The sequence below is a fragment of the Mesoplodon mirus genome (assembly GCF_964341445.2).
Source record: "Mesoplodon mirus genome assembly, chromosome: 15".
Classification (NCBI taxonomy): Eukaryota; Metazoa; Chordata; class Mammalia; order Artiodactyla; family Ziphiidae; genus Mesoplodon; species Mesoplodon mirus.
The window spans coordinates 30,321,272-30,344,689 of NC_138991.1; the positions used below are offsets into that span (position 1 = coordinate 30,321,272).

Sequence of the window (23,418 nt, forward strand, 5' to 3'; positions counted from 1 at the left end):
CTTGCCTTACTGGCTTATGACTTTCTTTCCTGTGGGACCAGTGCTCCTTGAGGGCAGGGAGGGACTATACTTTGCCCACTCAATCTCTAGGGTCCTCTATACTGTCAGCTCCCTATACATGCTTTGGGTTTTTTTTTTTAAACTGTTTTTGTAAAACAATTTTTACAATTTAAACTGAGGGACGAAACTCAGTTGGGCTCTAAGTATTCATATTATAATTTTAAAATTAATTTGAGTAATGTGATTTATAAGAAGATTGATCAGTAATCCTAGAAAGACTGAGAGGGTTTATATCTCATATAAACCCTACATAAGAAAGGGATGTGGCAAAACTTGTACCACCAGACCCCCTCCTCACTGGACCAAAGGGAAGGGAATGAGCTTGTGGGGAGGTGAGGAGAAGGAAAAGATGTTCCTAACTTCATTTTACACAGGGGGGCAACTCCAATGGGGTTACCTTCCTACAGTCTCTTCTTGTGGAAAGTCGGGTAGAGCAGGGCCATAGCATGTCTGCCACATGACTCCTCACCCACTCTCTGCCTGATCCAGGAAAACTGACCTAAAGATGACTTTTCCTGGTCCTTGTGCAGCTAGGATCCCACCTGCTGCTGAGATGCAGGAGGGAGCAGGTTCTCCTTTCCTTTCTGTATGTATAGGCAGTATCACCCTGCCAGAAGAGGGGATGGACCCAAACATGTTCAAATTTAGAAGCTATATGGATGGCTGTATCACTGTACTGTACTGTAGATGTGGGCTCAGGGTTCTGATTGGCCCACATGGCCACAGCAGGTGGATGAGGCCTTCTCTGGGAGAGTGGCAGGATAGAAAAAATACAGTACAGAAAAAATATTTGAAGAAATAATGTTTGAAAACTTCCCAAGCTTGGCGAAAGACAAACCTACATATTTATGAAGCTGAGTAAACCCCAAACAGGAAAAATCCAAAGAAATCCATGCTGAGACGTATCATAATCAAATTGCTGAAAACTAAAGACATAGAAAAAAATCTTGAAAGCAGCCAGAGAAAAATGACACATTATGGATAGGAGATCGATGATTCAAATGACTATGAATTTCTCATCAGAAACCATGGAGGTCAGAAGGAAGTGGCACAACATTTTAAAAGTGCTGAAGGAAAAGAAATAACCCAGGAATAAAGGTGAAATAAAGACATTCTCAGATGAAGGCAAACTAATACAATTCATAGCCAGCAGATCTGCTCTAAAAGAATTGCTAAAGGAGGTTCATCACATAGAAGGAAAATGACATAAGAAGGAAACTTGGAACATTGGGAATTAAGAGCAACAGAAACGGTAAATATCTGGATAAATATAACAAACTATTCGTCCCCTCCTGAATTCTTTAAAATATATCTGATGGTTAAAAGTAAAAAATGTAACACTGTCTGATGCCATTTTCAATGTGTATAGGTGTAATATGACACTTACTGTATAAAGGGGTAAAAGTAAAGGGATCTATATGGTGATAAGGTTTCCACATTACAAATGAAGTGCTAAAAAATTGATTCTAGGTATTTATTTTGTAATCCCTAAGTAACCACTAGAAAATTATACAAAAAGATAAAATCACAATAGATAAAATACTAAAAATGTTCAAATAACCCAAAAGAAGGTAGGAGGAAACAAAGGAATAAGAAAGGGGGGCAAAAGCAGAAGATAAATAGTAAAAGAGTAGACCTAATTTCAAACACATCAATAATTGCATTGAACATAAATGGTCTAAACACATCAATTAAAAGACAGGTTGGCAGGGTGGATTAAAAAACATGACCTAACTATATTCTGTCTATAAAAACACTCACTTTAAATATAAAGACATAATGTGTTTTTACATATTAGAAAACTCAACATGGTAAAGATACCAAATTTCCCCCTGATTTATATATTTAATGCAATACTAATCAAGATTCCAGCAGGATTTTTGTTGTTTTTGTGTGTGTACAGATAGACAAGCTGCTGTTACAATTTACATGGAAGAGCAAAGGAACCAGACTAGCTAAAACAGTTTTGGAAAAGAAGAATAAAGTTGGAGGAATCATATTACCTGATTTTAAGACTTGCTATAAAAATACAGTAATCAAAACTGTGGTATTGGTGAAGGGACACAGGCACAGAAATCAATGGAACAGAATAGAGAATCCAGAAATAGACTCACCAAAATATGGCCATTTGATTTTTGATAAAGGTGCAAAAGAAATTAAGTGGAGAAAGCAACCATTCACCATAACCAGAGCTGGGGACACTGTGGTGAACAAATCAAAGACTAAATGCAAATGACAAGCAGATCACAGACTAATGTCAAGGCTCTCAGGCTTCTCTTAAAAAACCCCCAGATCTGGCAATAGTTGGCAATAGCCTATATTCCCCTATGGTAACAATTAGCTAGAGGTGAGTGCTGACAACTTCTTTAACACAGGACCTTGCATGCCCCAGTGTGTCACAGCTTCCATGGCACCTTTCTGTTTCTCTTGATACCAAGACTCCATTAGATGCAATTTATTTATTTATTTATCTATCTATCTATTTATATATATATATATATATATATATATATATATATATATAAAACTTTTGGCCACACCGCACGGCATGTGGGATCATCCACAGATTCAAACAACCACAGACCGTGTAATACTGTAGTATTCACTATTGAAAAAAATCTGCGTATAAGTGGACCCGTGCATTTCAAACCCATGTCGTTCAAGGGTCAACTGTACTTTTTTTTTTTGCTGTATGCGGGCCTCTCACTGTTGTGGTCTCTCCTGTTGCGGAGCACAGGCTCCAGACGCGCAGGCTCAGTGGCCATGGCTCACGGGCCTAGCCGCTCCGTGGCATGTGGGATCTTCCCAGACCGGGGCACGAACTGTGTCCCCTGCATCGGCAGGCAGACTCTCAACCACTGCGCCACCAGGGAAGCCCTCAACTGTATTTTTTAGATTTTTTTTGCCACGTGGCTTGTGGGATCTTAGTTCCCTGATCAGGGATTGAACCTGGGCCCTTGGCAGTGACAGCACGGAGTCCTAACCACTGGACCTCCAGGGAATTCCTCAACTGTATTTTTAAAATAATATATTAACTTACTTTCCTTCTTTAAAATTAATAACATTATATATAAAATTAACATCCCTTTTTGACCAACTTCCCCTAATCTTTTCCCTCTTCTCTCCTCCTCTGTGTGATCATTATGCATCCTTTTCAAACACTATGCAGTATGCATATAAATCCATGAAAAATGTGTTTATCTTAGTTTACATACATGATATGAACATTTATATCATTTTGCAACTTGCTTTTTCAAGATCCCGTTAGAGATCTATCTAGGTTGACGTGTTTATAGATGGAGCTTGTTCCTTAATTTTGCCTGCCGTATAGTACCTCACTGTATGAATCACTGTACCACGTTTCCTTCTTTTCCTTCCTCCCTCCCTCTCTTGATGGATAATCTTCCAGTGTATCATGTTTTATTTATTTGTTACACTACTGATGGACATTTAGCTTGTCTCTGATTTTCCACTATTATAATTATTCACTAATAACATTATTCATATTGAAATTCCATGTGCTTACACAGGAACAAGCTATGTATCATTGTATAATTAGGCTACAGGAATGCACACATACAAAGAAGTTTGACAAAATAGTTTCAACACAAAGAAGTGCATCCAAAAAGGACCAAACTGCGAAAAGTACATGACTGGCCTCTGGAAACAAGTTGTAGAGCAAGGTTAGGTTTTCTTAGGCACAGTGAAACTGGAATTAGTGGGTGCGGTTGGGATACTAACTCTGATACGTAATGATGCAACACAATTCACTTATTCAGGATAAAGATTCTAAACTAATGGGTCAAACCAATAAGGAAGACTTCTATTCCTGACAAACATGGTTATTCAGTATTGTTAACGTATGTCAGAATTTGATCTTTTCATTTATGGTCATCAAAAAGACTCCAAACAGAAGAGGATCACTTTCTGTTACTGTTTTGGGAAAAATTTTTAAATCAAACAGTATTTGATGCTTGAGTTTAATCCAAGGTTAGTTCTGAAATGCTGTACCATATCAACTCTTTGATAAAAAGTATGCAGAAAGAGCAAAGGAGGGACTTCCCTAGTGGCACAGTGGTTAAGACTCTGAGCTCCCAATGCAGGGGGCCTGGGTTTGATCCCTGGTCAGGGAACTAGATCTCACATGCATGCCGCAACTAAGGAGCCCGCCTGCCGCAACTAAGACCCAGTGCAACCAAATAAATAAGTAAATATTTAAAAAAAAGAGTAAAGGAGCAGTAGATGATTTCAAAGTGTTCAACAATAATATAAACCATTATTTTTAAATTATTATTCAAATAATTTCACAAATTAACTGTCTTTGAAGAGACTGGTAATGTAGCTTCACCACAGTTATGCTATATAAAACATAGATACTACAATGTGTAGCTTTTCAAGTCCTTGCTTTAAACACCAATTAAAAAACTCAGAAAGGGTAGAAGAGAAAGGGCCCTAAAATTAAAAATAAAAACTCTGAGCATTTGAAATCAGTGGCAAGACAAGGAATAAAATAAACAAGAATTACTATAGACTACGTGTCTTAAGGTGCATAGCAGGATACACACACACATCTGTATATAGCTTAGAAAGCATAACAATATAGCGAACACCCCAACCACGCAACCTCATTACTAGACAAGTCCAAGAGTTCATGTCTCTCCCTATATGTTCTTCCCTATTCCATCCCTCTGTCTCACCTCCCCAAACCCCCACCTTCATGAAGTAATCACTGCCTTGTTTGTGCCATTGGTAAGAAAGGACTTCTGGGAACATTTTCAAGAGTGAAATTAGTGCAAATTCATCTTGAATAGAAAAACTTGTTTATATCTATCTCCTACTCGTATAGCATGGACAGCAAGCAGCATCCCTGCTGCTATGAAATCTTACACTGGCACCATCCCTATTAAAAATGAGTAATTTTACACTCTTATAAGTCTTCACAAAATTGATTTTTATGTGACCTCACCCTCAAATATTCTATTAAGCTGATCAAAATAAGCCCAATTTTTTTCAGCGTCTGAAAATACAGATGTTTAAGCATACCACAGCATACCACTTCTGTTAGAATATACTCAAGAACAGATTAAAATACTTACAGGCAACTTACCTCATGTAAATTCAGTTCTTTTACTTTTTCTTTTAATATAACCTGTAAGACAAAAAAAGTATGCTTTTATGCCCATTTAAATCTGTAATTTAAAAGGTTTCTCATTATTCTTACAAATATTTTTCTTTTCTGTATATAGCTCATTTCACCTCATGTTCAGTATTAGAGAGAATCTCTTAACAGTTTGAGATAGAATATTTTAGCAACATTCTTTTAACTTGAGCAATGGTGCAGTATTCTCCTGAAAAGCAATTTTAAAATCTCTTTGAGAATAGATTAAATTTTGGGAGAAGAAATTAACACATGCCTGTCTGGAGTTATGTGCTAATATGGGGGGAAAGTAAATGGGATTGCTTGCCTCATGATTTGGTAAAACACAGTATTGACTCATGGGACAGACTGGTAATTTATAAAAGACTGAAAAGTAAGGTCAGTCTTAATTTTGGAAGCTTTGCTTATTATTATACATTACTATCCTCAGAAAACTGTAGCTCTATGCAGAATTATGTAAGTGGGTTTAAAACTCATCCAGGTGCTGTCCCTAACCTGACTTTGTGGTGACTGGATATCAGTTAAAAAGAATGCAAAATGACAAGAGGGCAGATGACTATTTAAAAAGAACATCTCTAAACAAATAGGACCTAATCAAGCTTAAAAGCTTCTGCACAGCAAAGGAAACCATAAACAAAACGAAAAGACAATTTAAGGACTGGGAGAAAATATTTGCAAATGATGCCACTGACAAGGGCTTAATTTCCAAAATATACAAACAGCGCATACAACTCAATAACAAAAAACAAACAACCCAATTGAAAAATGGGCAGCAGACCTAAGTAGACAGTTCTCCAAAGAAGACATACAGATGGACAACAGGCACATGAAAAGATGCTCAACATCACTAATTATCAGAGGAATGAAAATCAAAACTACAATGGGGTATCACCTCCCACCAGTCAGAATGGTCATCATTAAAAAGTCTACAGATAACAAATGCTGGCGAGGGTGTGGAGAAAAGGGAACCCTCCTACGCTGTTGGTGGGAATGTAAGTTGGTGCAGCCACTATGGAAAACAGTGTGGAGGTTCCTCAAAAAACAATTTGAGACAAAAATTGAGACAAAAAGATTCATTCCTTTAGAAAACTAAGACATTCATCTCTGTATATGAATCCCACACGAGACCCATGTATGGTTACCTGTGGACATCAGTGTGGACATCTAAGGAACTCACCAATGAGCTCAGATTTCAAAGAGACATGGACAAAAAGATATGTAATCCTAAAATGACGACATGGTGTGTAACATCAGTGTCAGCAAGATTAAAGACCCAAATAAACTGAAGCTTGGCACCCCCCATCTCTCCCCCCCTCCCAAATTGCTATGGATGACAAAAATAATTTCATGCTCAGGGTCAAAAGAAAATTAAGAAACACCTAGGCCCACTGTTTGGTATCAGTGGTAAAATATTAATGGATGACATATGGAAGAAAAAACAAATTTTACTGGCCTTCAAGAAAAGCTAAATTTATTACCTTAAAGAACATATCAGCAAAGGGATAGTACAAAGGGCTAGGAGTTAATAGCAATGACTGAAGTATCTGGACTTCCAGTGGTGTGACGTGAACTAACATTTAAAGTACAAAGGGGAGGAGATGAGATGAGTATAATACAGCTGGTTACCTCTGAAGAACTAGTATGTCTTCTAATGAAGAAGGTAAAAATTTCATTTAATGGAATCTCTGAACTCCATTAGGATAATACTAAGTTTAAGGATTTTAAGCTACAGCATTTTCCTTTACCAAAATATTGGCCAAAGTTCCCTGTTAAGTTATATTATTTTATCATTTGAACTTTCTATAACTTCAAGTAATACTTAAGAGAAGTCACCGCAATAAGCCCAGGCACTGCAACGAAGAGTAGCCCCCACTCGCCGCAACTAGAGAAAGCCCGTGTACAGCAACGAAGACCCAACACAGCCAAAAAAAAAAAAAAAAAAAAAAAGGAACGCTTGAAGTATTTTGTATGGCAAATTGGCAAGCAAAATGCTAAAATGAACACAAGTAAATCTAGTCCCAGTTTAAAATATGATTGGAAACCTGAGGTCTCATTTTTTTGGTGAACAACATGATCAAAGCCAATCTTAAGTAAATCTCTCTCACCTGTTTGTAGGCATAAAATTCTTTGTGTGCTTGATGTCTTAGCCTAAAAGACAGAAATGAGAAATGCAATACTGAGATTTCCGTATAAGAATTTGACAAAAATTTTAAAACTGCTTATTTTTGGTATTAATTTATATCATTTATGGTTTAAATCCAGAATCTTTATTCTAGAATATACTCAAATGACATATCTGTTACCATGTTATGAGAAAGTGACCATTGAACCATAGAATATTATCCAGATATATAAGTTCAAGTGAAATCTCATTAAAACAAAATCTCAAATATTTTAATGAAGAAGGCTCAATTTTTTATATTGACAATAGTCCACTTATTTCAATAATATTTAATATACCACACTTTTCTTAATTAAAAAATTGAAGTATCAATATAATATACATCTAATAATGTGCAAAAGCCTCAAGAATACAGATAAGTATTAAAAAAAATTATACACACCACTGTAACTATCACCCATTTCCAGCATCCCTGAAATGACTCTTCCCAATCAATATTCACCCCTAAAACTATCCTAATTTTTATCACTGTAGATTAACTATGCTTGTTTTTGAACTTCACATAAATGGATCATCTGGTATATACTCTCCTGTGTTGGCTTCTTTCAGTCGACAATTACTTGTGAAATTCATCCATGTTGTTGCAGTAATTATATTTTTGACTGACATATAGTGTTCCATTTTATGAATGAATATAAAACTATCCATTCCACTGTTGACAAATATTTAGGTTACTTCCAATTTGGGGCAATTATGGATCAAGCTGCTACACAAATTCTTCTACATGTCTTTTAGTGGACATATAGACTCATTTCTGTTGAGTGTGTATCTAGGAGTAGAATTGCTGGTCCAAAGTGCTTGTACCAATTTTACTCCTATGGGTAGTGCATGAAAGTTCTAGTTGTTCCACATCTTTGCCACAGTTTGGTAGGGTCAGTCTAAAAATTTTTAGCCAGTCTTGTGGGTGTTCAGTGGTATCTTATTTTGGTTTTAATTTTGCATTTCCCAAATGATGTTTAGGACCCTTTCATATGCTTATTGCCCATTTGGATATTTTTTACGAAATGCCTGTTCAAGTCTTTTGTCCATTTAAGAAAATGAGTTGACTATATTTTTCTTACTGATTTGTAGGAGCTCTTTAAATATTTTAGATGCAAGTCCTCTGTTGGGTACTGCAATACTCTATGGCTTGCCTTTTCATTCTCTTAATGTTATCTTTTGATGAACAAAAGCTTTTAATTTAAAGCTTTTTAATTTAATTTGTGTCCAGTTAAAGAAATCTTTGCCAACCCCCAGATAATGAAGATAATCTCTTGTGTGTATCGTGAAAATAATTTGTTACTTTACCTATCACATTGAGGTCTATGATCCATCTGAAATTAGTCTTTATGTATGATGTGAGGTAGAAGTCAAAGTTCTTTTTATCCACATGCAGATTTTCATTTGACTCCTTTATTGAAGAGACACTTCGTTCCCCACTGTGTTGCAATGGCACATCTGCTGTAAGTGAGACCAGTATGTGGTTCTGTTTTCTAGAGTTTCTGTTTTATCCCACTGGTTTATCTGCCCATCCTTGTGTACTGGGTTGAATCATGTCCCCTCAAAATTAATGTCAAACTGCTACCTCAGAATGTAACCTTGTTTGGAAATAGCATCTTTGCAGACTATTTATTAGTTAAAATTAGGTCACATTAGGATTAGGGTCGACCATAAATCCAATATGACTGTTGTCCTTAGAAGAAGAGGAGAGGATATACAGAGACACAGGGAAGAAGGCCAGGTGAAGACAGAGGCAGAGACTGAAGTGATGCAGCTACAAGCCAAAAAATATCAAGGATTGCTGACAACCACCAGGAACTAAGAAGAGGCAAGGAAGGATCCTCCCCTAGATAGCCTTCAGAGGCAGCATGGCCCTGCCAACACCTTAATTTTGAACTTCTAGCTTCCAGAACTGTGAGAGATTGATAAATTTCTGTTGTTTTAAGCCATCCAGCTTGTACTTTGTTACAGCAACCCTGGGAAACCAATGCATCTTGTGTCAATACCATGCCAGTTTTAAAAAAAAACCAAAAAAACTTTTATTTTGAAATAATCTTATAGGAAAGTTGCAAAAAATATCAGAGTTCATATATACTTCTCTCCCCAGTTTTCCAACATTCACATCTTACATAACCATAGAACAATGATCAAAAGCAGGAAATTAATACTAATGTTTTGATATTAATACTCATATAGTATTCACCAAACAGACTTTATTTGAATTTCACCAGTTTTTTCACTAATGTTCTTTTCCTATCTTGTGATCCAATCCAGGACCCCAGCTTGCATCTAGTTGTGTCTCCTTAGTTTCTTCAAATCTGTGACAGTTCCTTAGTTTTTCCTTGTTTTTCAGGATTTTGACATATCAACCATGATCACTTGGTTATGGCAATGTCTACTGGGTCTCTCCACTGTAAAGTTACTATTTTCCCCTTTGCAACTGATCAATATCTTGGGGGAGACACATTGAAACTATGAAAATATCCTATTTTTTTCTCAAGCTTTTGCCCACTGATTTTAGCATCCATCTTGCTTGCAACATTTCTGCAGTGTTTGCCTGGTGGTGGTTTTGTAGTTCCCTAATTCCTTGTACATTAACTGGGATTCTTCTATAAGGAAGAGATGCCCCTTCTCCTTCATTTATTTATATCAGCATGGACTCATTTATGTTAGTCTATGGGTTATAATTTAATATGATCATTATTTATTTTGTTGCTCAAATTGATTTAGGCTTTTAGGCCCTCTTTCAGGTTGATTCTTATGTCCTTTCAACACACCCTCATCCTTTCCCATGCATTTCCTAGCTCCCTGGCACCAAAAGATGTTACAAGTTCATCTTGTATTTTCCATGCTCCAGTTGTGGAATTAACCACTTCTTTCAAAGAGCCTTGGTTCCTTTTATTGGAGAATAATATTTAGAAACCAAGATCTGGGTGCTAGGTGAGTAGCACTCTGTTTTAAGTACTGGGGTTTTGTAAAAAGTCTTGGGTCCTCAAACTTTGTTCTTAACTACTTTGGCTATTTGTGGTCCTTTGCATTTCCGTATAGATTTCACGAGCTTATCAATTTCCACAAAAAAATCTGTTGGGATTTTGACTGAGACTGTGTTTAATTTATAGATCAATTGGGGGAAGAACTGACATCTTTGCAAGATTGAGTTTCCAACCTATGAATATAGCATATTCTATTTATTAGATCTTCTTTCTCTGTATGCATTTCTACATAGAACACATGTATCCTTCATTAAATTTATTCCTAGGTATTTGGTAATTTTTGATCTACTATAAATGGTATTTAAAATTTTTTTATGTTCTAATTCTTTGTTGCTACTACATAGAAAAAATTCAATTTTTGAATATTGATCCTGTATCTAGTGACTTGCTAAGTTCACTTATTAATTCTAAACATCTTATCTGCAGAATCTTTTGGATTTTTAAAATACACAATTATTTTGTCTGCAAATAATTACAGTTTAAACTCTGCCTATTTAATCTTCACATATTTCACTCTTTATTCTTTATTTCACTTCTTTTTTTTTCCTGCACTGGCTAGGACCTCCAGTACCAATATTAAATGAAAGTGATGGCAGTGAATGTCCTTATTAATATGTTACTACTAAATATGATGTTTTCTCTAGATTTTTTGTAGATAACCCTTGATTCAAATAAAGTTCCCTTGTATCCTAGTTTAGACTTAAAAAAATCATGAATAGGTATTAACTTTTGTCAAGTGCTTTTTTTCCCATCACATTTTTTCCTCTTTACTGTTAATGTGGTATACTGTATTGATTGATTTTCAAATGTTAAAACAATCTTCATTTCTGGAACAAAACTCTACTTGGTTGTGGTGTACCACCTTTTTGTACATCCTTGAATTTTATTTACTAATATTTTGTTCATGAGAAAGATAAGTCTATAATTTCCATTCTTGTAATGCCCTTGTCAGGCTTTGGAATCAAAATTATCTGGCCTCATCAAAGTATCTCTTCTATTCTCTGGAAAAGTCATATAAGAGTGGTATTTCTTCCTTAAATGTTTGGAGAAATTCACTGGTGAAGTTACCTGACTTGCAGTTTCTTTGTGGAAATGCTTTTATTATTACATATATAATTATTAATATTTTCTATTTCTTCTTGACTCAGTTAAAAATGTTATTATTCTTTTACGTGTATTCACATAACATACAATTAACCATCTTAAAGTGTATAATTCAGTGGTACTTAGTGTAGTCACAATGTTTTGCAACCACTAGTTCACTCTAGTTTCAAAACTTTTTCATCAAAAAGAATCTGGTACTCATTAAGTAATTGGTCCCCATTCCCCCGTTCCCTGGTAATCTCTAATCTGCTTTCTGTCTCTATGGATTTGCCTATTATGGATACATTACATAAAATATATCATACAATATGTGACCCTTTTGTGTCTGGCTTTTCATTTAGTGGAATGTTTTCGAGGCTCTGCCTATTTGTAGCATGTATCAGTACTTCACTCCTTTTTATGGCTGAATAATATTTCACTATATGTATATGCCACAATTTGATTATCCATTTGTCTATTAATGAGCATTTGGGTTGTTTATACCTTCTGGCTATTATGAATAATGATATACACATTCTGTACAAATTTCCTTGTGGACATATCTCTTCATTTGTCTTGGGTATACACCTAGGAGTGAAATTTCTGGGTCATATGGTAATTCTATGTTTAACTTTCAAGGAACTGATGAACTCTTTTCCACAGTTCCTGCACCATTTTACATTCCCACCAGCAATGTATGAAGGTTTCTATTTCTCCACATCCTTGTCAACACATAATTTTCCATATTTTTGACTACAGCATCCTACTAGTTGTGACATTTTATTTATTTATTTATTTATTTTTTGCCGTACGCGGGCCTCTCACTGTTGTGGCCTTTCCCGTTGCAGAGCACAGGCTCCGGACGCACAGGCTCAGCGGCCATGGCTCATGGACCCAGCCGCTCTGCGGCATGTGGGATCTTCCCAGACTGGGGCACGAACCTGTGTCCCCTGCATCGGCAGGCGGACTCTCAACCACTGCGCCACCAGGGAAGCCCTATTGTGGTTTTAATGTGCATTTCCTTAATGACCAATGCTGTTGAACATCTTTTCATGTGCTTGTTGGCCGTCTGTATATCTTCCTTGGAGAAATGGCTACTTAAGCCCTTTACCTATTTTTAAATTCAGTTGTCTTTTCTTTTGTTTTAATATTTATTTATTTATTTAATTATTTATGGCTGCATTGGGTCTTCGTTGCTGTGCGTGGGCTTTCTCTAGTTGCAGCAAGTCGGGGCTACTCTTCATTGTGGTGCACGGGCTTCTCATTGTGGTGGCTTCTCTTGTTGCAGAGCATAGGCTCTAGGCATGCGGGCTTCAGTAGTTGTGGCATGAGGGCTCAGTAGTTGTGACTCATGGGCTCTACAGTGCAGGCTCAGTAGTTGTGGTGCACAGGCTTAGTTGCTCTGTGGCATGTGGGATCTTCCTGGACCAGGGCTCAAACCCGTGTCCCCTGCATTGGCAGGCAGATTCTTAACTACTACACCACCAGGGAAGTCCCAATATTTATTTATTTATTTTATTTTTGGCTGCGTTGGGTCTTAGTTACAGCATGCAGGATCCTCTGCTGTGGCATGCAGGCTTCTCTCTAGTTGTGGTGCGTGGGCTCAGTTGTTGTGGAGCTTGGGTTCCAGAGTGTGTGGTCTCTGTAGTTGTGGTGTGCGGGGTCCAGAGCATGTGGGCTCTGTAGTTGTGGCATGTGAGCTCTCTAGTTGTAGCCCACATGCTCAGTAGTAGCAGTGCATGGGCTTAGTTGCCCTATGGCATGTGGGGTCTTAGTTCCCTGACCAGGGATTGAACCCACGTCCCCTGCATTGGAAGGTGGAATCTTAACCACTGGACCACTAGGGAAGTCCCAAATTCAGTTGTCTTTTTGCTGTTGAGTTGTAAGAGTTTTTAAAAATATATATCCTGGATATTAAACCCTTATCAGATATATGATTTGTAAATATTTCTCTCCCATTCTGTAGGCTGTTTTTTTTCACTTTCTTGATAATGCTCTTTGATGCACAAATATTATTAATTTTTATAAGTCCAATTTATCTATTTCTTTTGTTGTTTGTGCTTTTGGTGTCAAATCTAAGACTCCATTGTCAATCTGAGGTCATGAAGATTTACCTGTTTTCTCCCAAGAGTTTTATAGTTTTAGCTCATGTTTAGGTCGCTGATCTATTTAAAAAAAATTTTTTTTTTAAATTTATTTTTGGCTGCGTTGGGTCTTCATTGCTGCGTGTGGGCTTTTTTCTAGTTGTGGCGAGCGGGGGCTACTCTTCATTGTAGTGCATGGGTTTCTCATTGTGGTGGCTTCTCTTGTTGTGGGGCACAGACTCTAGGCACGTGGGCTTCAGTAGCTGTGGCACCCAGGCTCAGTAGTTGTGGCGCATGGACTCTAGAGTGCAGGGTCAGTAGTTGTGGCACGTGGACTTAGTTGCTCTGCGGCATGTGGGGTCTTCCTGGACCAGGGCTCAAACCCGTGTCCCCTGCATTGGCAGGTGGATTCTTAACCACTGTGCCACCAGAGAAGTCCTGCTGATCTATTTTTTGAGTTAATTTTTATATGGGAAATGAGGCAGGGGTTCAATTTTATTCTTTTGCGTGTATTATTCAGTTGGTCCACCATTTGTCCACCATTTATTCTTTTGCCACTGAATGGGCCTGGCACCCTTGTGAAAAACAACTGGCCATACCGTACTACCCAAAGTAATCTACAAATTTAATGTGATCCCTATCAAATTACCCATGACATTTTTTTTACAGAAATAGAACAGATAATCCTAAAATTTATATGGAACCATAAAAGAGCCAGAATTGTAAAGCAATCCTGAGTAAAAAGAATAAAACTGGAGGCATAAGCCTCCCAGACTTCAGATAACACTACAAAGCTACAGTAATCAAAACAGCGTGGTACTCTCATGCCAACAGACATACAAATCAATGGAACAGAATAGAAAGCCCAGAAATAAACCCATACACCTATGGACAATTAATGTTCCTCAAAGGAGGCAAGACTATACAATGGGGAAAAGACAGTATCTTCAGCAAGTGGTGTTGGGAAAGTTGGACAGCCGCATGTAAATCAATGAGGTTTAGAACACACCCTCACACCATACTCAAAAATAAACTCAAAATGGCTTAAAGACTAAATATAAGACAAGATACCATAAAACTCCTAGAAGAGGACATAGGCAAAACATTCTCTGACATAAATCATATCAATGTTTTCTTAGGTGAGTCTCTCAAGGCAATAGAAATAAAAGCAAAAATAAACAAATGGGACCTAATCAAGCTTATAAGCTTTTGCACAGCAAAGGAAACCATGAACAAAATGAAAAGACAACCTACGGACTGGGAGAAAATATTTGCAAATGATGCGACCAAAAAGGGCTTAATTTCCAAAATTTACAAACAGCTCATATAACAAAAAACCAAACAACCCAACTGAAAAATGGGCAGAAGACCTAAACAGACATTTCTCCAAAGAAGACATACAGATGGCCAATAGGCACATGAAAAGATGCTCATCATCGCTAATTATTAGAGAAATGCAAATCAAAACTATGATGAGGTACCACCTTACACTGGTCAGAATGGCCATCTGCATAAAGTCTGCAAACAATAAATGGTGGAGAGGGTGTGGAGAAAAGGGAACCCTCCTACACTGTTGGTGGCAATGTAAATTGGTGCAGCCACTATGGAGAACAGTATGGAGATTCCTCAAAAAACTAAAATTAGAGCTACCATATGATCCAGCAATCCCACTTCTGGGCATACACCCAGACTAAACGATAATTCGAAAAGATACATGCATCCCTATGTTCATAGCAGAACTATTTACAATAGCCAAGACGTGGAAACAAGCTCAATGTCCATCGACAGGTGAACAGATAAAGATGTGGTACATATATACAATGGAATATTACTCAGCTATAAAAAAGAATGAAATAATGCCATTTGCAGCAACATGGATGGACCGAGAGATTATCATACTAAGTGAAGTAAGTCAGAAAGAGAAAGACAAATACCATATATCACTTACATGTGTAATCCAAAATACAACACAAATGAATTTATCTACAAAACAGAGAAAGACTCATAGAGAGAAGAAATGTTGCCAAGGGAGTGGGGTGGGGGAGGGAAGTATTGGGAGTTTGGGATTAGCAGATGCCAACTATTATATACAGTATGGATAAACAACAAGGTCCTACTGTATAGCACAGGGAACTATATTCAATATCCTGTGATAAACCATAATGGAAAAGAATATATACATGTATAATTGAGTCACTTTGCTGTACAGCAGAAATTAACACAACACTGTAAATCAACTATACTTCAATAAAATTTAAAAAAACCTATATGGAGAGCCACAAAAGCCAAAAAAAATCAATTCACCATAGATGTTTGGGTTTATTTCTGGACTCTCAATTCTATTTTATTGATTTATATGTCCATTCTTATGCCAGTACCACATATTTTGATTACTGTAGCTTAAAGGAAGTTCTGAAATTGGGAAGTGCAAGTCTTCCTGCCTTTTTTTCTTTTTCAGTGTTGTTTTGGCTATTTGGGGCTCCCTGCAGTTCTAAATGAATTGAGGATCAGTTTTTCCATTTCTGTATCAAAGGTTATTAGAATTTTGATAGGCTTTGCATTGAATCTGTAGATTGCTTTGAGGAGTACTGCCATCTTAACATCTTAAGGCTTCCAATCAATGAAATCTTTCCATTTATTTAGGTCTTCTTTAATTTATTTCAGCAATATTTTGTAGTTTTCAGTGTACAAGTCTTTCACCTCCTTGGTTAAATTTACTCCTAGGAATTTCATTCTTTTGGATGCTATTGTAAATGTTTCATTTATTTCCTTTTCAGATTGTTCCTTGTTGGTGTACAGAAATACAACTGGTTTTTTTGTGCTGCTTCTGTATTCTCAAAGTTTGCTTAACTTGTTTAGTAGTTCTAGATTTATGTGTGTGTGTGTGTATTCTATGGGATTGTCTATATATAGAATCATGTCGTCTTCAAAAAGAGATAGTTTTACTTTCTTTCCAATTGGATGCCCTCTATTTCTTTTTCTTGTGTAAACGCTCTGGCTAAAACTTCTAGTACAATGTTGCATGGTAATGGTGAAAGTGGGCATCTTTTTAAAACCAATATCAATTCTTTTATTTTTTTCACTGTTTCTTTTGAGAAATCAGTTTTGCTTTTCTTTTTTTTTTAGTATACAATGACATGTATCCACCATTATAGTAACATACAGAATAGTTTCATCGCCCTACACATTCTTTGTGTTCTACCTGTTCATCCCTCCCTCTCCTGTAGATCCTGGCAACCGCTGACCTTTTAACTTTCTCCATAGTTTTGCCTTTTCCAGAATGTCATATAGTGAGAGTCACATAGCATGTAGCCTTTTCAAATTGTCTTCTTTCACTTAGAAATATGCATTTAAGATTCCTCCATGTCCTTTCATGGCTTGATAGCGCATTTACTTTCAGTGCTGAATAATATTCTGTTATCTGGATGGACTACAATTCATTTATTCATTTACTCACTGAAGGATATCTCGGTTGATACCAAGTTTTGGCATTTATGAGTAAAGCTTCTTTCTAAAACATCTGTGTGTTGGTTTTTGTGTAGACATAAGTTTTCAAATATTTTAGATATTTAAAGAAATTCACTTCTGTGTGTGTGTGTGTGTGTGTAACATTTTATCTTAGTCATGGGTTGTCAGCCATTTTACAAAAAACAACCCCCCCCCCAAACCAACCCCATTTTTTGTGGTTTGCTGTACTTCTTGAACCCTTAACTTGTGAGGGAAATTTTCATCTACTGCTTCTTCCATATTCTCTCTCAACATTTCTTTTTTGGACTCAATTTAAATGTGGTTTAGGCCATTTTACTATGTCCCAAATGTTTGTTACATTTTCTACCCCTTCGTCTTTCCAACCATTATCCTGCTTATTTTCTACTGACTATTTGCCACATTACTAACATTTTCTTTGTTATTAAAGAGTATTGAGCGGAGTTCTCTGTGCTATACAGTAGGTCCTTGTTGGCTATCTATTTTAAACATACCAGTGTGTACGTGTCAATCCCATACTCCCATTCTATCCCTCCCCGCCATCCTTCCTCCCTGTTAACCGTAAATTGGTTCTCTAAGTCAGGAGTCCCCAACCCCCAGCCTGTTAGGAACCGGGCCGCACAGCAGGTGAGTGGCAGGCGAGAGAGTAAAGCTTCATCTGCCACTCCCCATTGCTCGCATTACCGCCTGAACCATCCCCCACCCCTGCTCCCTCCACCTTCCGGGGAAAAATTGTCTTCCTCAAAACTGGTCCCTGGTGCCAAAACGATTGGGGACTGCTGCTCTAAGTCTGTGAATACGTTTCTCTTTTGTTCATTTGCATCTTTTTTTTTTTTTTTTTTTTTTGCGGTACATGGGCCCCCCACTGTTGTGGCCTCTCCCGCCGCGGAGCACAGGCTCAGGACGCACAGGCTCAGCGGCCATGGCTCACGGGCCCAGCCGCTCCACGGTATGTGGGATCTTCCCAGACCGGGGCACGAACCTGCGTCCCCTGCATCGGCAGGCGGACCCTCAACCACCGCGCCACCAGGGAAGCCCCATTTGCATCTTTTTATTAGATTCTTCATACAAGTGATATCATATGATATTTGTCTTTCTCTGTCTGACTTACTTCACTTAGTATGATAATCTCCAGGTTCATCTATGTTGCTGCAAATGGCATTATTTTATTCTTTTTAATGGCTGAGTAATATTCCATTATATATATGTACCACATCTTATTCATTCATCTCTTGATGGACACTTAGGTTGCTTCCATGTCTTGACTATTGTAAACAGTGCTGCGATGAACATTGGGGTGCATGTATCCTTTTAAACCATGTTTTTCTTTGGATATATGCCCAGGAGTGGGATTGCTGGATCTTATGGTGGCTCTATTTTTAGTTTCTTAAGGAACCTCCATGCTATTCTCCACAATGGCCGTACGAATTTACATTCCCACCAACAGTATAGGAGGGTTGCCTTTTCTCCACACCCTCTCCAGCATTTATTGTTTATAGACTTTTTGATGATGGCCATTCTGACTGGTGTGAGGTGATATCTCATTGTGGCTTTGATTTGCATTTCTCTAATAATTAGTGATGTTGAGCATCTTTTCATGTGCCTCTTGGCCATCTGTATGTTTTCTTTGAAGAAATGTCTATTTAGGTCTTCTGCCCAGAAAATGGGCATCTTTGTCTTGTTCCTGATCTTAGGGGGAAAGCTTTCAGTTTTTCACCATTGAGTATGATGTTAGTTGTGGGTTATTCATAAATGCTATTTCTCATGTCAGTTTTTAAAAAATTTTATTATTTTATTTATTTATATTTTGGCTGCATTGGGTCTTCATTGCTGTGCACGGGCTTTCTCTAGTTGCTGTGAGCAGGGGCTACTCTTTGTTGTGGTGCGTGGGTTTCTCATTGTGGTGGCTTCTCTTGTTGTGGAGCATGGGCTCTAGGTGTGCAGGCCTCAGTAGTTGTGGCACGCAGGCTCAGTAGTTGGGGCTCACAGGCTCTACAGTGCAGGCTCAGTAGTTGTGGCGCACGGGCTTAGTTGCTCCGTGGCATGTGGGATCTTCCCGGACCAGGGCTCGAACCCGTGTCTCCTGCATTGGCAGGCGGATTCTTAACTACTGCGCCACCAGGGAAGTCCCCTTATGTCAGTTTTAGTGCACTCTATTTTTTCTAGGAAAGTGTCTAATTCAACTAAAATTTCAAATTTACTGGCATAAAGTTGCTTATAATATCCTTCGCTATCTTTTTAATGCTTGTAGGATTTGTAGTAATGTCCCCTTTTTAATTCCTGATATTAGTAAATTTATGTTTTCTCTTCTCTTCTTCTGGATCTCTTTCTAGAGATTCATCAATTTTGTTAATCTTTTTAAAGAATCAGCTTTTTTGATTTCAATAATTTTATTATACATTTGTTTTCTAGTTCATTGATTTCTGTGCTTAGTTTTTTTAGGAAGATTTTCTTCTACTTTCTTTTCGGTTTTTTTTTTTTTTTTTTTTTTTTTTTTTTGCTCCATGAAAGGAAAATTTGTATCACTGGTTTTCAGTCTTTCTTGTCTAATATATGATTTTTTCTTTTCTTTTCTTTTTTTTTTTTTTGCGGTACATGGGCCTCTCACTGCTGTGGCCTCTCCCATTGCAGAGCACAGGCTCCAGACGCGCAGGCTCAGCAGGCATGGCTCACGGGCCCAGCCGCTCTGCGGCATGTGGGATCCTCCTGGACCGGGGCACAAACCCATGTCCCCTGCATCGGCAGGCGGACTCTCAACCACTGCACCACCAGGGAAGCCCTATATGATTTTTAAAACTATAAATTTCTCTTAATTAGGTCAAATTTATTAATCATGTAATTCAAATCATCCTTACTGTTTTTTATTTTTCATTTTTTGGTCTTCCTGTTCTGCTGAGAGAAGTGTACACTACATTTTCATGTAAAGGAATAAAATTAACTCCATTACAGTTCATTAAAATGAGGCTGGATTTGTAAATTTACTTTGCTTATTTGACTTTTACTTGGATCTGCATATTTTCCCAAAGCATCATTACTTCCAGCCACAGCAGGGGTCAATTTGTGTTTACCTTTTTTTCAATCCATGGCTCAAAAACTCATCCCTTCTAGAAAGTCCTACTTAAATTAATTTCATCCCTCTGATTACTCCGTCACTCTAAGTTCAACTAATTACCTAATATTTTAGATTGCACTATTTTATTTTGCATTTGCCATGCATTTAAGAGAAATATCTTTTTGCTATTCCTTCCAGGAAACATACTAGTAATATAGATTGTGACTTATTTGATGAAAGGAGGTAAGAATGGGGAATATTTCCTTTTTCTTAAGTAGCTTGTTATCCATTATTAAAAGAAAAGTAAAGTAGGTACTTTACTTTGTTTAAAAATATAAGGCTCAAAAAAAGTTTTAATATTGTAAATCAACTATACTTCAATAGAAAAGTTTTAGAATGTCCTCAGTATGCAAATCTGTCCTTTGAGTGTGATTATGAAATTCTGAAATGGTTATTTTAAAATGAAGCCTGATAAATATAATTTATTATTATTTTTTAAGTGGTTAAGAGCAAGTGCTTGGGTCAGACACAACTAGGTTTGAGTCTCAGCTCTAACCAACTTTTATCTGTGTGACTATAGGAAAATTATTTAACTTCTGTAAAATAAAGATAATAAAGTTACCTGGTTTAACTGCAGTACACAGCACAGGGTCTGACACATAGTAAGTACTTAATAACATGCTCAGTTAGACCTCCCACATTGCTCTTTTTTTTTTTTTTTTTGCGGTATGCGGGCCTCTCACTGTTGTGGCCTCTCCCGTTACGGAGCACAGGCTCCGGACGCGCAGGCTTAGCGGCCATGGCTCACGGGCCCAGCCGCTCCGCGGCACGTGGGATCTTCCCAGACCGGGGCACGAACCCGTATCCTCTGCATCGGTAGGCGGACTCTCAACCACTGCGCCACCAGGGAAGCCCCTGCTCTTTGATTCTACTTATTCATGCTGAGTAGCCTAAGCTTCCATGCAGTAGTCATTTCAAACCCTTGCCACCCTCTTCAAGCTTTATCCTACCATCTCCTTCCCCATCCTTTTCAACTACTTTTCAGAGAAAGAGGTTTTCAGATATGCAGCTCTCTTGCTCCCAGCCCCACATACCTACGTATATACTGTTCTTCCCAGTTACCTTCATCTCTGTCTTAGGAAGGTATTCTCCTGTTTAAAACCAATATTGCTGTAACTTTTAGGTATGTCTCTCCTCACTTCCACGATTCATTCTTTCTCACAAATCCTCTACAACTAGCTCATTCTCCTTAATATTATATTTATAAATATCCCTAAATCTCTATTTTAAAAAACCCCCAAACAACAAAATACTTCCTTAGGGATTTCCTGGGTGGTGCAGTGGTTAAGAATCCGCCTGCCAAGGCAGGGGGACACGGGTCGATCCCTGGTCTGTGAAGATCCCACATCCCATGGAGCAACTGAGCCCGTGTGCCACAACTGCTGAGCCTGTGCTCTAGAGCCCATGTGCCACAACTACTGAGCCCATGTGCCACAACTACTGAAGCCCGCGTGCACTAGGGCCTGCATGCCACAACTACTGAGCCCGTGTGCTGTAACTACTGAAGCCCATGTGCCTAGAGGCCATGCTGTGCAACAAGAAAAGCCACTGCAATGAGCAGCCCGCACACCACAATGAAGAGTAGACCCCACTTGCTGCAACTAGAGAAAGCCCGTGTGCAGCAATGAAGACCCAGTGCAGCCAAAGCCAAAACAAAACAAAACTTCTTTAATTTACAGGAAACTGCACTCCCCACCCCTAATCTTTTCTTAGCCAATATTCTTCAAAGAGGAGGTTATATTCCTTGTATCCATTTTCACCTGCTCCTCAGGCTTTGTCCCATTATAACCCACCTTTCATCACCTGTGCACCTATTCTACTGAACCTTTTCTAAGATTATGAATGCAAAGCTAATTGTCAAGTGTAATGGAAACTCTTCAGTTCTTCTTACTGGACCGCCCTGAGAACGGCTGACACAACTGACTCAATCCATTGAAGCCCTACTTGTGGGGCACCTCTCTCATGATTTTCCTCCTGTCTCCTGCTATCCCTTTCTAATCTCTCTTATGGGTTCCTCTTAAATGTCAATGTTTATCTAGGATTCTGTCCTGGACCCATTTTATTTCACTATATACATTATCTTTATGGGACACTCCTGGCTTCAGCTTCCACCTATTATTATATCATCTCCTGTTTCCAGACCAGACTTCTCATAAGCTTTAGACCTATATATCAAATTGTGTACTAAACAGCTTGACTGTTACACAGGGAACTCAGTCCTCCCATGTCTGAAACAGAATCTATCATCTTTCCACCCCAAACTTGCCCATCCATTTTCTTTCTCTGTTAAGGGATTGCTATCCACCCAGCTGCCTAAATCAGAAGTCCAGGAAAGATTCTAAGCTCATCCTTTCCTTGTCTTTTATGTCCAGTCACCAAATTCTATTCATTTTCACCTCTCAGGTATTTCTCACAACCATCCATAGCACTCTCTCTATCTTTTCTGTCATTATCTTGACCTTATAATTTCTAGTACGTAACTCAAAAATTTCCCTCTATTTTTAATTTTTAATTACATATGTTTCAAAGTTATATATAGTTTTACAGGTTAGTAACAACAACAACAATAAAAATCAGCAATCCTGCTCTCTTCCCCAGAGATAACCATTTTTTTCCCTTTAGCTCACTATTTTGATATTTACTTCCAAGTTTCTCAATATGTTTCTTGTGTTGCTACTTCTTGATTTTTCAGTTTTATGCATATCTATTAACTTCCTATTAGGGACACCATTCTTTCATTTACCTAACCACATTTATTGAGTGCCAATATTGTGCTAGGCACTGTTTGGGTGTTTGGATACAGCAAACAGAACAGACAAATATCTATCTGGGGACAGAGATGAATAACAAACATAAATTAGAATATTATATGGTTCGTTATAAAATAGCAAAGACAGCCTTCTTTTGTGCTCCAGTAGTGATCTATCCATAGCCCTATCACAGGCAGAAAATTCTATACTACAATGTTGTGTAAGATTGTGGTTGGTGCTGGGTGTCTCATTTAGACTTAAGTTGTGTTCCTCCTATGGTTCTGATGAGTTTGGTTGTGACTGGAGTGATCTTTCTACTTGAGAACATAATAGCTCCCTGGGAAGGTGTTGGAGAACTTAAGTTATATCTAAAAATGGGCTTGGGTAATATTAGAGGAGTTGAATCCATGAATCTCCAGAGTAACTGTAAATGACTTGTGAAATCCAGACTTAACATCTGAAGGGTTAAAAGCAACAAACTGAGATCATCAGAAAGGGAAAACGTCTTACATTGTGATTAAAATTTCAAAA

At 37.8% G+C, this 23,418-nt stretch overlaps 1 protein-coding gene across 1 annotated transcript in view; it reads right to left on the reverse strand.

The window, feature by feature from the left end:
* Nucleotides 1-23,418, reverse strand: part of RNF24 (ring finger protein 24) — a 142,449-nt gene that overhangs the window by 15,114 nt on the left and 103,917 nt on the right. Inside the window, exons 3-4 of the mRNA XM_082644365.1 lie at nt 7,324-7,366; nt 5,168-5,209 (exon numbers count right to left, since the gene is read on the reverse strand). Of these exons, the coding sequence (XP_082500491.1) occupies nt 5,168-5,209; nt 7,324-7,366 (85 nt within the window). The remainder of the gene's footprint in view (nt 1-5,167; nt 5,210-7,323; nt 7,367-23,418) is intronic.